The sequence below is a fragment of the Carlito syrichta genome, unplaced genomic scaffold, assembly GCF_000164805.1.
Source record: "Carlito syrichta isolate Samal-C Ts95f unplaced genomic scaffold, Tarsius_syrichta-2.0.1 Scaffold307107, whole genome shotgun sequence".
Taxonomy (NCBI): domain Eukaryota; kingdom Metazoa; phylum Chordata; class Mammalia; order Primates; family Tarsiidae; genus Carlito; species Carlito syrichta.
In genome coordinates, this window is record NW_007251203.1 from 256712 (window position 1) to 272568 (window position 15857).

Below are 15857 nucleotides of genomic sequence, written 5' to 3' on the forward strand. Positions count from 1 at the left end.
TCGTTGGAGTCTCACTCTGTCGTCCAGACTGGAGTGCAGTGGCCGCTCCCGGCCACCGCAGCCTCGGCCTGCTGGGCTCCAGCGATCCTTCCGCCTCAGCCTTCCTAGTAGCCGGAATTACAGGCATGCACCACCACACCCAGCTGATTTTTTGATTTATTGTAGAGATGAGGTCTCACTGCCCAGGCGGGTCTCGAACCCGCGGGCTCAGGCAATTCACTCACCTCAGCCTCCCAAAGGCGCGGGATTACAGGCTGAGCCACCGAGCCTGGCTTGAACATGTGTTTTTAAACTTCACATATTCTTTTGAATATTTTAATTATGGAATCACATCTACTCTATTAGTTCTTTCAAAGTTATTTTATGGAAATCTGAAGATTCTTTTACTTCATGTGTTTTCAGTATCTTTAATTTTAGCAAATAACTAAGCATTATTTAAAATCATTATATTTGCATATAACTCACTTATTGTATAAAAATATTTGTGAAATGTAGGACTTAAACTATTGAGATATTCACTAACCCATCTTTATTTGACTCAGAAGTGCTGCAAGGTGATAGTATTTTTAATTTATATTTTCTCAAGAAACTTAATGTTTTAGAAATGTGGGTAACAGTTTGGTGTAAGGAACATGGGGGCAGTACTGTATAACACCGTGGTGTAAATTGATTTTTTTTAAGTGCTCTGTGTCTTGTGGAAGAGGTAATCAGGCCCGCTATGTAAGCTGTCGTGACGCTCATGATGGAATAGCAGACGAATCATATTGTGCCCACTTACCCCGACCTGCTGAAGTATCTGTCTGTTTTAGCCCTTGTGGAGAATGGCAAGCAGGAAATTGGTCACCTGTAAGTATTCTTATAAGAAAGCAGGGAAATGAAAAACTAAATATAGTTGATATTTCATGTAATATTGTATATCGCATTGTAAATGTTGACTCAATTTTTCACCAGTGTTCAGTTTCCTGTGGCTTTGGAAAAACAACTCGACAAGTTTTATGTATCAACTATCATCAGCCAATTGATGAGAATTACTGTAACCCTGAAGTTCGACCTGTGATAGAAAAAGAATGTAACCTGGCAGCCTGCCCACCCACATACAGCCACTTTCCTACTTCCTCTGAGCAGCCAAGCCATTATCCAAGCAGGAATTTCCCCTTAACTCACAAACCTGAAGATGATCAAAATCAGGGGGCCCATCCATCAGTCAACAGAAATCAGTGGAGAACAGGACCATGGGGATCAGTAAGTCATCTTTATTGAGTTACATTAATTATATAATTTTGTTATATTATATCCTTTTAACAGATATATATAACATTAAATGCTAAACTTATTTGAATGTCAATAGTTTAAATCTTAAAAGGATTAGCATTTTTGATGCAGATTACAAGTCCTGGCGTTCTTATTGAATTATATACTAATGTGATATTATGAATACAAAGGAATGCACTTTAAAACAATCTGATTAGAATTCATTTTAATAAAAACAAAAGAAAACTCTTCAAGAGGTAAGACTATAAATGTTGGTGAAAAAAAAATCCAAAACCAAAAATCATTATGTTAGCGATGCAATAAGCTGATATAAAATCATGATAAACTATCAGACATACAATTATAATTCATATTTTATATGAGATTAATGATACAAAATAAAGAAAAACACCAATGTCAAAGTTGAGTAATTTAACAGTCTTTTGTTTTTTATTTCTTCTTAGTGAGACCTTAAAATTTTAATTTATTTTTATTTAACACGTATGATGAGGATAAAAATTATTTCCTAATGTAAGCTTGAAAGCTTCACCTCTTAATCAACAAATTCTAATGAAGCCCAGATTTTCTCCATTCAAATTGTGATTCCTATGACGGAGATTTTAATGTAGAGTTTGACTTTGAGTCAAATATTGATTTTTTTTTTTCATCATGTGAATTCTTGATGTGGAATCTGCAGTTTGTGTGTGTTTCTGTGCTTTATCCTTGTCAGTGTTCTAGCAGTTGTGCTGGAGGTCTTCAGCGTAGGGTTGTGGTCTGCCAGGATGAAAATGGACAAAGTGCCAGTTATTGTGATGCAGCCTCCAAACCCCCAGAGTCAAAGCATTGTGATCCAGGACCCTGTCCACAGTGGAACTATGGAAGCTGGGGAGAAGTAAGTCAGAATATTTCCAAGCTAGTGAGATTATTATATTTCTGAGGGCTGAAAGTAAAGCATTTTATAATGTTCAATACTGTTGTAGAGTCTCATTTCACTACTATATAGAAAAAGATTTTTTAAATTGAGAGGATAAAACCATGTTCCTTTAGTAGATGGTTTTAGTCACTATTCATTATTAAAATATTTATTCCAGATTTTTTAACAGAACATGATATGCTAGGCAATATGTCTGTGAACTACTGTTATATTTTTTAAAGTGAGTTTATTATTTTAATTTCTTAGATAATTAGGTTGGTATAAAAATAGAAAACTAGGTTGAAATATAAATCATGTTTTATCCTGTATTAAGTCCTTCATTTGGTGAATCTTTTTCTTTAAGCCAGATAGTTGTCACTTATTGAGCTCTTTTTTCATGCACTGGCATTCTCTACACTCTGGAAATAGAACTTTTTAAATGGTCACTTGGAATACTAATCCCCCCCGCCCCCCCATAACTTAGAATGAGAAAGAATTTGAAGCAAATATTTATAGTAGTTTTAGATAAAGAAAATAACTCACCCAGTTTAATGAGCCAGATAATTTTGCTGCATGATTTTTAGCATATAATTTCTTCAGGAATTTGGGAATCATTGTTTAAAGGTCTATTTCTGACCAGGCACTAATAAACATCAAGTACATTTTTTAAAATGCGCTTTTACTATTTTCCAAAATTAAAGTAACTTTTTTATTTCTGTGTTTACCATGTGCTCATTTTGGAACACCAAATTATATGAAAAACTAGAAAGAGATAAGAACTTTTAGCATTTTGGTATATTTTCTGTTAGACTTTTGTTCTATGGGTTTTAGAAATAGGATAATATACATGCTGCTTTGCTACCTATTTTTATGTAATATATCTTAAACATCTTTTCAAGTTTATCAAATTACACCTACCTTATTAGTTTTCATGGCTACATAATAAGCTATTCATTTGATATCATGCATTGTGTAATTAATTCCTATTAGGTAAATCAATTTTGTTTCTGGCTTAACCTGCCAGCAATATCTTATAAACCGTTGATGTTTTACTCAAATATCCTATGGTACTAATACTCAAAATCTTGTCTATTTTTTATATAATGGAATTAAAACTTTGATTTTTTTTTTTTTTTTTTGCCATGGGAGAAATGTTAAAAATTATGAAGAAACTAAAAACTTTACCTCTAGCATTACTATGTTTAAACATTGAATAAAGCAATATAATATTCTCTTTAAAGCCACATAGTTTAAATTTTTTTTCCTATTCTTGTTTTTAGTGTACACAAACATGTGGAGGAGGAATAAAATCAAGATTTGTAATATGTCAATTTCCCAACGGCCAAATGTCACAAGAGCACAACTGTGAAACCTTAAACAAGCCACCTAGTGTAGTACAGTGTCATGTGCATGCTTGCCCTGATGATGTATCATGGCATCGGGGACCATGGAAGTCGGTATGAGAGTATTTTTATTCTTATTTGTTTTGTTTTACTTTGACCCTTTTACTTTAATTTTCTCCCTTTATAAATTGTGGGATATACACAATTTGTCTTCCCTGATTTGGGTTTTTTTTTAAAGCAGAACGTTGGCCATCTTGGCTTGTGCTTTTAAATTTAAAAGTTTGGAAGAGGAATCCATTCAATTTCCAGTACTGTAATATATATGTAATAGTTTTATATGTATTTATTTTTTAATGTGTGAATTTTGAACCATAACACTATTTTAATGGAAATATTTTTATCCATTACATTTTTGGCTTGCCCTCACTTAATCAGGATTGTTTTACTACTTGCATTTGTACATATTGTTAACATTGTGCTTGTAACAATGGCAAAATAAGGCTGTGTCTTGTTTGAGCATATAATTATATGTGGCTTTTGTCTGTCAATGTCCAATAACTGATCCAAAAACCAAATAACATTCCGTGAAATTTTTTTTTTTTTTGGTCATTGTTAAACTTATTATTTGTTTGGAAATGTGAAAATTATTAAAGAAAAGATAGAGAAATTTACTTACATAGAGTAAATTAATTGTTTACAGTTTTTTACATACATTCATAAAAAGTATGATTTGTATAATAATTTATATTGCATTTCTTCCACTGTGTGGAGTTATTGTGGTTTGGGAATATTTAAATTTTTTGTTTTGGTTTGGTTTTTTTGGTTCCATAGAAAACCTCATAAATTTTGTTTATAAATGGTTCTCTAGTATTCTTCAACTATCCAGTTTTTAAAGAATAATTAATATATAACTATGTTGAAGTTAGCATATTGGTTACCATTGATCTTTCAAATCATAAACAACCAATATGTTTCTGTTAGGTGAAAAATTGATTTGAGTTTTTAATCTATTTATAATTAAATGTATAAACATTTCTTTATTTGAAAAAAATAGTTGTAAATGCAGTTTTATAACCAATCCTTTGTGACTGTACTTGTTTTGTTTTGTCTAGGTCCAATTCTAACAGTGAGATATAAACTCAAGTTTCAAATCATGCTATTTGAATAGTAGGTCAAGTTTAGATTCAAGACAAAATTCATCTTTATAGTCATAGTGTGACTGATAATATAAAACAACAGAACATTTTAACTTTATTAGAGGATCGTAAAGTAATATTACTACTTCAGAGGACTATCACTCTGTGGGAACTAACAAAAAACATAATTTGCCTTAGAAAGCATTCACATATTTATTTAATAAATGTTTACTGACCATCAGCTATATCCTAGGCACTGTGTTACAGAAATAATTAAAACTATTTCTTATCCCTATGGAGTTAACAGTCCACTGGGGGAGATTTGAAATACTATAAGAACTTACCACAAAGGTATTGTTTTTATTAGTCATCTTATATTAGAAATTCACTTTCTAATTACTATATCTCTGTTGCATCTTCTTTCATTTTATTGGTTTTAGTTTGCAAGCCTAATTCTTAATGAGGCTATGGATTACAATCTTGGAATTTTGCCCCGATTGGGAAAGCAGAATACTAATAACTAATTAGAGATTGAATTGTAATGACATTTGTTTCTGAGCACAAAGGTTTATTTTCTTTACTCATTCCTGACTTTAATTCACAAAGCAGTAAATATTTACTCATGTTTCCTGCTTTGTACTGGATGTTGATGCAATTAAAATTAAGTGGTTTTGAGTCAGATTTTTCTATTTCAGAGGTCAGCAAACTATGGTCCATGGACCAAATCTGGTTCACTGCCTATTTGTGTAAGGTAGTTTTATTAGAACACAGTCATACCTTTTTGTTTATGTGTTATCTATGACTGCTTTGTACTACAACAGCCAAGTTGATTAGTTACAACAGAAACTGCATGACCCACAAAGCCTGAAATATTTACTATATGACTTTCTGAGAAAAGCTTGGTAACTCCTGTTCTATTTAATAAACACTATAATGCTTTTTGAGTTTAACATAAAAATTTACTTAAAGTGATAGAATATTAAAATTATTAATAATTCCTTTTGGGTCAGTTTAGATATTTTTGATCCTTTGATATTTTACAAGATTTTATGGTTTATTAACCTTCTCTACATATCCACTATGGTATTCATCTAATGTTTATATATTTTGTTGGAATGTATCTAATACTGTATTCCAATATATTTGTTATGCTATTTTTTGTATGTAAATTATGTCACAAATGAAAAATCTGAATGTTCATTAAAGTTCTGTGCATAGATGACTTTTTCAACCTCACAAAAAAATTACCAAAAAAACAATAGCTACATTACAAATTAATAAGAGAGAAGTACACAATTCTTCATGTTAACTACACGTCTATCCCGAAAGGAGCTTATTGAATAATTCAGTCTTTGCACTAGTGAAAAACTGTAATTTTTTGGATAAATTAAAGATGATAAAGTTTTTAAAATCACAATAAATGTTTACATCAGAATTTTTACAAACTTATTTATTTACTTTTTTGTATGTATAATGTACATATGTTTCATTAGAGTGTCTGCATTTCTTTTATTCTATAAGGAATATTTATTTGTCAAATTAGTCTTTTATATAAAAAGGGCTTATGGGATCTGAAGTTTTGTTGTCAAAACCAGATGTAACCTTTTACCTCTTTCAGTGTTGGTGCATAATTAGCCAATTTCAGAATACCTCTTATCAACATTTCAGGTTAACATTCTTTCATGGATAACTTTAACTTCCGTAGATCCTGTTCACTAAATTAGAAAATTAAGAGAGTGTGTGTGGGCGTGTGTGTGTATGTGTATGTGTATGTATATATGTATGAATTAATGACGCGAAGACTCAGAAACTTTTTTTGTTTTAAAGAATAGTAAAAATATGAAGTGCAAAGTCATTTAAAATATTATAGAAAGTTGTAAGAATACATTAAATGTTCTTTGTGTTGTAGAAAATCTTGTGCTGTATAACAAAAGGAATAAATAAATCTTAACCTATGTCTGCTAATTTAATGACTGCATTTTTGTGATTAATCAATGTGAAATGATTGTATTTTAACCCTTGTTTATTAATGACATGTACTGTGGCTTCGTGCTTTGCATACTTCATATATATGTTGCATTTTTACTTCTAGGATCAGTGCCTAAAACTGTTTGTTTTGGTTTTTGGCTTTTTTTTGAGTTGGAGTCTCACTCTGTCGCCCAGACTGGAGTGCAGTGGCCGCTCCCGGCCACCGCAGCCTCGACCTGCTGGGCTCCGGCGATCCTTCCGCCTCAGCCTTCCAAGTAGCCGGAATTACAGGCATGCGCTATCACGCCCGGCTGAATTTTTGATTTATTGTAGAGATGAGGTCTCCCTGCCCAGGCGGGTGTCGAACCCGCGGGCTCAGGCAATCCACTCACCTCAGCCTCCCAAAGGCGTGGGATTACAGCTGAGCCACCGAGCCCGGCTCCTAAAAATGTTTTAAGTCACTGAACAGATCTTGTATTGTAAGGAAAGTCTCCTTTCTTTTGGTGAATTTCTCTTAAATAACAAACTGTTAATTTCTTTTATTAAACATTTAATTGTTGAATAGTGTGTTTCTTCATAATTTTACTTAGTATATGTATTAGCTACTGCTATTTTTAGATATATTCCTGTTAGAAACTAACACTGGGATTTAAAAGTATAAGATTTGTTGTTTAACTAGCAATTTTTAAATACTAGACAATTTGTATATTTTACATACATTATAAAAATTGAATAAAAATTATTTAAACATTTATCTAGAAAGTTAAAAATAAATGTACTTATGACCAAAGTAGTCTTTAAAAGGTAAGTAATAATTTTACTTTTGTCTTTTACATATAGCAAGGGACATTATATATAACCTAACTGAACTAGCAAATGTTCTTTAAGTAAATTTATATGATCAATTTACTTTTTCTCACTAAATTTTATTTAAGAAGTGATTTCTTTTCCTGGAACGTTTTTATTCCCTACATAGAATGAAATTATATTTGGTAAATAAATAATGTATATTTCAGTGTGTTCTGGGGTTGATGATTTTCCAACAAAAGTAAAGTGAATATATATATTTTTTCTATTAAAGATTATTTTTTTCTCACAAAAAAATAAGAATTTTTTTTTAAATGAAAGCTTGCTTCTTGAACCTTTCTTACGTTGGTGCTTTCACTCTGTTTCATTTTTTTTTAAATGCCCTTCTGTAGCACTGTGCAAAAAATATATATATACATTCAAAATCTCTTATACACCATAATGAAATACAAAAGTTAGAAGCACTATCAGAAATAAGCATGTGGTAACAGCACAGACCAAGTAATTCTGAAGTTTATCAGTTTGTTAAAAGAACACGGAGGGTCTGAGCAGAGGGGCTGGGCTGTTCCTTCCACTTTAGCTCCCGCCCAGGGGAAATGTACTCAGGAAGACCTGGATTCTGCCTTCATTGCTCCCAAGGTCAGCAGCAGTGGGAACAAGGTGATGTGTGGGGAAATGGTTTCAAGCGATTTTCAGTTCTTTATTTTGACTTTGTGAAGTAATGTATTAAGTAAAAACATTTATGGTAATTAGATATTTTCTTAAATTTGGAAAAGACACATATGGAAGGGAACCCCCCACAAAACCCGGATTTTATTTATAAAAATTGTGCATTTATTCTTACATGTTTGAACTCTAGTCACCTTCAATATACTCTGTTGGATACAATGCACCTATTGAGATGCTTTTTCCACTGCTCAGAACAATTTTTGAACTTGTCGATTTTGATATCTTTTAGTACTTCTGCTGTTTTTTGTTTCACCTCTTCCACATCAGCAAAACATTTCCCTTTGGTGAAACACTGAGGGTGGGACATGGGGGTCAATTCATTTTTGTTCAAAAAATGCTGCACTACACGGTGTGGATAGGTGTACTCGTAATCACCCATCACACAAGGACAAACACGTTGAAAGAATCTCCTCCTCCCCGCAAAAAAAATTTACTGAAGCCAAATGCTGCCTCTAACAACAACACTAGCTGGTACACTGATGCCAAAGGGTTCCTAGGACACTTACCTAATGGAGGAAGCCCACTCTCCAAAAAGCTAATTCCAGGGTTTTTGGGGTCTCCCCTTGTAAACATAGTAAATAGGTTGAAAATCTATTTTTAAATTTATTTTTTAAATAGTTTTATCAATTAAACATTAAGTAATTAGAATGTCTTCATTTATTATGCTTACTATATCTTCTTAAAATGCATTTATTGATTCTCCCCCAAATCATGCATATCTACTACATAGTAGGCATTGTGCTAGTCTCTAGAAATAAATCAGGCATAATCCCTGGGTATAAGGAGTTTGAAGTTTAGTAATGAATGTACTAAATAAACAGATAATCAGAATGCAGGGTGGGATTCCTATCCTGTTTCAGTAGCAACTATGCGATTTATAATATTGAAGACCCATAATATTTAAGGTTTAATATGTTGGAATAATCCAAGAATTGGTAACGAGGATTGTACTTAAAATAAATCTACCAATAGTTCCTTCTAAAAAGCCTACATGAATAGGATATTCCATCATAATCTGACAAGAGATGAGTGGTATCCTAAGTCCTTACTTATTATAGAAAGAGTTCCATTTTTTGCATAATTGCATCAAGTACCTTCTCTACACATTTGGATTTCATATGTCACCAAAAGGGAGAATGTGAATGGATTTATAGTGTGTCCCAGTTATAATGCTCTGAAGATAATTTTGAAGTTACAATTTGGCCCTGCAATTTTGGAATGTATGGCCTAGGAGAAATTAAGTAGATACTCTAATTAATGTTGAAAAAATAAGAGACAGTGTGTGCATATGTTATAATGCTAGCAAAGTATAAAATAACCTTAAAAATCTCAACATGAAATGATGATAGGCCATATATTTTTCTTTGTATATCATGTTAAAGAAAGTGAAAAATGCCCATGATTCTAGGACAATTCTATATTTCCAAACATAATGTTTCAGAATGTTTAAGAATCTCTAGAAACAGATTCAGATGTTTCTAGAAGAAATTGTTCTCAGTGTTCTACAATATCTACGTGCAGTATGTTGCGACTGTTTATAGGTAAGCGTTGTTAGTATTAGTGCATTTAGATATCCTAAGTTTTTGTTGTAGAGCATTTATGTCAAGTTTCATCAGTTTGGGAAAATCTTATTTTAGTTTTACATAACCACAATACTCAGACATTAATATTTTTATGTTTATTCCTTGCCATTTTTAAGACAATTGATTTCTAATTTTTTGATCATGTATATCTTTCTCAGTAAACACGAGTATGTGCTCTTAATGTATATATCTGTATGTTGTATACATAAACTGTGTGATTTATAAAACATATACAAATATAAATTTTCAGTTGAATATTTGATATTACATATAATTTTTATTTTGTAAAACTAACAAACTTTTCTTTCAATGAGCTGTTATAACACCTCGTGTTTTAAAAGTGGTAGGACATGTTTAATTAGTCCTAAAATTCTTGTTTTAAAACTCTTTTAGCAGTTCAAAAATATGATTTATTTCATGTGGTTTCAATAGCTTCCATAGCTGAAAAAATTACCTCACAAAATACCTCCAAAAAGCAACGTTTATCACGGGATGCTCGTGTTATATACCAGTAACTGGTTTTAAATCTGGTATATCAATTGTTGAAAAAAATTGAAAACTGCTACACAAATTTCTACTTTTCATGATGTCATTTAATCCTTGAAGTGCTAAAAGGAGCTATATTTTTATATCTTAACGAACAGCTTTAAAACCTAGCCGGGCTCGGTGGCTCAGCCTATATTCCCGTGCCTTGAGAGACTGAGGGAGTGAACTGCCTGAGCCCGTGGGTTCGAGACCGCCTGGGCAACTTGGTGAGATCTCATCTCTACAATAAATCAAAAATTAGGCGGGTGTGGTAGCACACGCCTGTAGTTCCAGCTACTTGGAAGGCTGAGGCGGAAGGATCGCCGGAGCCCAGCAGGTCGAGGCTGCGGTGGCCGGGAGCGGCCACTGCACTCCAGTCTGGGCTACAGAGTGAGACTCCAATTCAAAAAAAAAAAAAAATTAATGGAACATTGATATTTTTGGAAGCCATTTAAGCAGATTAGAAAGCATTGCTTCAACATTTTAAAAATATACAATTGGCAAATTTCTGAAAATTTTGCTACAAAGTTTTAAGTATATACCCTTGACAAAATCACATAACACAAGAAATATTTCCAAACATTTCAAAATGTTCTCTTTTCAGAGAGAGAGAGTACCAGGAGTTTCTAAAAGTAGTTGTTTTCTCATCTAATGTTAAATGTCGTCTTTATGTCAAAGGATACCGAGTATCACAGAAAAAAAAAAATCAGTGAATTTTGAACAAGCCTCTTTTTTGTGATAGAAAAATTAGTAATTTGTCTTTATGAGCCCATTCATTTTTTATGAGTTTGAATATAACTAGCAAAACTCTGTATGCTTAAAACTAATATGAAAACCAATCACCACCACAACCAGCAGCAGCAGTTTCTCATGACACTCATGTCATTACAAAGGAGTATGAGTTTATACATATCATATAATCTATATTCTTCCTAAATGGGCATGTGACAACCACAGTGGGTACACTGAAATTACACGGCGAGTAATGGTATCCTTCTGTCTGGGAACCTGATATCTGTGTTGTATGTCAGACTTACATATAGCCCCATATAGAAAATCTTGCTTTCCTATAATTTTAGATAAAACAAATACGAATAGATGTTTATAGAGAGAGAGTTTTGTTTTTGAGTCAGAGTCTCACACTATCGCCCAGGCTAGAATGCAGGGGCATGCTCATGGCCACCCCAGCATTGACCTGCTGGACTCCATTGATCCTTCCGCCTCAGTCTTCCAAGTAGCCAGAACTATAGGCATGTACTATTGCACCCCACTAATTTTTTGATTTATTATAGAGATGAGGTCTCGCCAAGTTGCCCGGGCTGGTCTCGAACCCTTGGGCTAAGGCAGTTCCCTCACCTTGGCCTCCCAAAGTGCTGGGATTACAGGCTTCAGCCACTGCACCCAGCCTTTAAAAATATTTTTGACACTCTTGTGAGTCACCTTGCCACCTCTGATCCATATATACTTTTGAAAACCACGACTTAGATACCTTTGAGGGATACGCATTCAATATCACCTCTCAAACCTCATGAATTCAGGAATCAAGATTGGAATTATGTAATTTGTTTTCATAGATACCATTGACTGCTGGGTGTGCTTTACTACTCTGAAGATTGTACTCAAATTTACACACTAATTTATCTAATTCCTAAGTCTAGTAGTAGTAGCATCTGGGAAGGTACTTTGGTATCACATTATATTATATTATGGCCTTTGATGTATTAAAAGTTTCTTATACATCATATGATATGCATATATTTGTAAGAATTAAATAAAATATTGTAGTGTTTTTTGGTAGGTCCCTTAGCAAAACATGCAGCAAATTCTTTTGTACCAGTTGTGATCCAGCTTGAGAGTGATCCTCTAAGACAGCTCTAAGTTCTTTTTGATCTCATTGGTCTTTTGGATTTTTGCAATTGTGACCCCGAAACTCAGGAGGTTTTTAATGAAGTGAATGGTGGCCACTGAGCTGCCAAAAATCTATCCATCAATCCACTCAAGATCTTTGGGTTTCCATATATATCAGGCACTGGGTTAAAAAACATGGGAAACTAAAAAAGAAGAATGGCATACTGTCCCATATACCTAACCACCCAGGAGAAATTAAATATACATGCAAATAACTAATAAGGAAAGAATATCATGGAAAGTCAGAAAACATGCATCCAATTAGAGAAACTTAAAAAGCTTTCTGGAGGAGAAGACATGGGTCTAAGCCTCGATGGAAGATAGGATTTAAGTGGTAAAGTAGGTATCAGATAAGAGATTGTCTGGAGCAGATCATAGAGACCAGAAAAAAGTTCAATTTGACTTGTTTGTGATGACAAACCAGTTTGTAGATTGGTTTATGAGAGACAAGGGCATGCATAAAGTTAGAAATATGAGGTAGGACCATACGAAGGGTGACCCATGAGGAACATCATTAAGAATAAAAAAAATTTTTTAAATCCTATAGATATAGAAAAACTTTGGGGGGGGGAATGGAGATCAGAACTGTGTTTTAGGAAGAAAATTGGTTAATTTTCATCATAAAATATAAGCAAAGTGAAAAAGACAAGATGAGAAGCCAGGAGGAGAATCTTCTAAAAGCTGAGGATGATGATTTAGGAATGATTCAATTTGTTATTCGTCAGATATTTATGGGCTACTCGCTTCTAACATTCAAATGTCTTTAGGTGTGGAATAGAGGAATGGAAGCCAGTGGCAGACCCATTGATGGGACTGTCCTTTTTCCAAAGGTGGGATGGCATCTGAAGATGGGAGGAAAAGGTGTACCAGAAAACAACTTGTCAAGAGGATGCGAAAGTTGAGAAAATAATGGGAAGTTGAGAAAATAATGGGTAATTTTTGCATCAGTGAAGTTAGGATTGAAAGAGAGCAAAAGTTTGGGCAGTGAATGAAGAAGTTAATTGAGACCACTGGGATTGCAAGCTACCATGTGAGGGACCCATTTGATGGTACAGGGCAAGATTTTATATTTGATAGTCCACATTAGAGAATATAATCTTGACTTTACTAAGAGAAATGTAAACTTCCATTTGTGAAAAAAGTTTGAGAAGATATTATTCTTCAGCGTGCTAAAATATTAAATATTAAATCTATCCAGGAACTTACAGGTAAAAATAAGAGCAGTGGTATTAGAAGTCCTGGGTTTCAGTTGAGAGTAAAGACCCCTACTTTACTAAGTGATCCTTGGCAAGTCACTTAGCATTTCTAAGATTTCATTTCCTTAAATTGAAAATAATAACTACCTAAAGAGCTTTTTTTGATATAATGATACAATATAAAAAATGGTCAGCATAGGATATATCACATAAAGCTTCAATGCATTTTATTTATCATTATCACTTATCAAATAAGTACATGTTCCCTTCAAGGAGTTAAAAATACGTCAATCAATCTGGAACAAGATTTACTTAAGCACGTTATACTCTAGGGTAAGAATATACTAGAAATCAATTTGGACTGAAGTTCAGATTTTTCTTTAAACTTTTATAGAAAGACATCCAGCAAAACTTCATTTCATAATGGTACAGTTCCATGAATTTTCCAAAGTGAACACACCAATGTTGACAGCATCCAAACCAAGAACATCAGCACCATGGAAATTTTTCCACGTGCCCCCTTGCAGTTACTATCCCCTCCAAAACTAACTTCTTTTCTGACATCAAATAGGTCAGTTTGCCTGCTTTTGCACTTTATATTAATGGAACTTAGATAATTTGCTTGTGAGAGTCCCAATACTGTGTTCAAGATTCATTCATGTCAGTATTTTTGCTTCTCATTGCAGTCTTGTACTGTGTTGTACAAATATGTAATTTCTGTGACTGCATGAATGGATATGATTTGTATTAATATATACCCTCCAGTTGACAAACATTTGGGATTATTTTTAATTTTGTAAAACAATGCTGTGATGAACATTTCTCACACGTCTTTGGTAGGAACGTGTGCATACATGTCTGTTGGATATGTACCCAGGAGCTGGACTGCAGGATCATAGGGTATCCATATGTTTTGTTTTAGTAAATACTATCAGACAGTTTTCTAAAATGACTGTATGAGAATTCTGGTTGTCCCACAACCTTGTCAACACTTGATATTATCAGACTTTTAATTTTTAGTAATTCTAGGGAATGTGCAGTGATATTTCTTTGTGGTTTTAATTTGCATTTCTCTGATGGCTTAGTTGAATACCTTTACATGTGTTTATTCCCACAGGGATACCCTATTTTGTGGAGTACCTATTGAAGTTCTTTGTTCATCTTTCTGTTGTATTTTTTTACATTAACTTATTTATTTCTAGGAATTACTTTTTTATCTAGATATGAGTACTTTGTTAGATATATGTATTGAAGGATATCACCTCTTCATTTCAGTATCTTACTGTCAATCTCAGCCATAGCTACTGAGAAGCAGCAACAGTAAAGGAATTTCTACTTCTCATTAAGTAGATAGATCAGAGATGTTGAGAGGATTAAAGTGGGTAAATACAGAGGGAACAGCAGACTGTTCTGCTCAGAGAACTGATGACTTGTGTGTATAGCAAAGATTACAAGTTTTGTAAAATCACTTTGAGATGTTAAATCATGAAGTATATACTATTAAAACATTTAAATAGATGACTATCAAATGATGTTTTAGCCAAATATTTATTTCTGTGGGATATTTATTAATAGCAAGAAATACTTTAAATAAGTTCTAAAATATTGATAACTACATACATACACTACTATAGAAAGTAGTCAGAGTTGGTAAAATCATTAAAATTGTCAGAAAAAGACTTACCCACAGTAAAACCATTTCTATTTTTAAAATCATTTTGAGATCATAATTTTTTTTCTGGGTATAAACATATATTTAGGAAAACTTGCATATATTATAGTAAACTTTGTCCATTATAAACAAACCCAAATAAAATAGTCAATAAATAGAAGATATTTTGGGCCATTAATGATTAATCATTCCGTTTGAGTGTCATTAAATATAGTGTGATGATTAAAACATCCAAATTATATTGTGTAATTGATAACGTGTCAACTGTGGCTATGATCTTTGTAGGAGGCTATAAGAGTAAAAGAAAATTTTTGCTGCCACACTAATAAAAAATTATTTTATATTCTGCCAACTAGAGAGAGTCATCATCGTTCCATCTGAGGGAAAACTTTTACTGTTTAGTTGTGGGCCTTAGGAGAATTTTCACATCTAGAAATAGGGAAGATAAATCAACATGAAACCTCCTTCACTTTTGAACAATTCTTCCATGTCAAGGAGCTACTGGTTCCTGGGTAGTGGCTCAAATGGGATCATGTCTCCTGGGCAGCATTTCTCTGCTAAAATTGGCAAGGTCTCAATCTTAGATAAAGCCAGAGGCCTTTCTTATCTCTGCTGATCCACAGGGCACCCCATAGAGTCAGAACAAAACAGCAAAAATCTTGAAGAAAGAGATCTATAGCATGCAGCTTTCCTTTCCATGTTATTTTTGTAGAACTAAAGATCATTCAACTCTGCCCCATTCAGTTGCAATAGATTGCATATTTAAAAGGTCTTTGTTGTATATATACATTTCAACTTTGTAAAAATGCAACTTTTAAATAAAAAT

General features: G+C 33.1%; 1 protein-coding gene across 1 annotated transcript in view; it reads left to right on the top strand.

The window, feature by feature from the left end:
- ADAMTS20 (ADAM metallopeptidase with thrombospondin type 1 motif 20) overlaps positions 1-15857 on the top strand; it is a 191628-nt gene that overhangs the window by 108845 nt on the left and 66926 nt on the right. The window contains exons 25-28 of the mRNA XM_008063856.1: positions 682-846; positions 952-1242; positions 1982-2143; positions 3445-3621. Coding sequence (XP_008062047.1) covers positions 682-846; positions 952-1242; positions 1982-2143; positions 3445-3621 — 795 coding nt within the window. The remainder of the gene's footprint in view (positions 1-681; positions 847-951; positions 1243-1981; positions 2144-3444; positions 3622-15857) is intronic.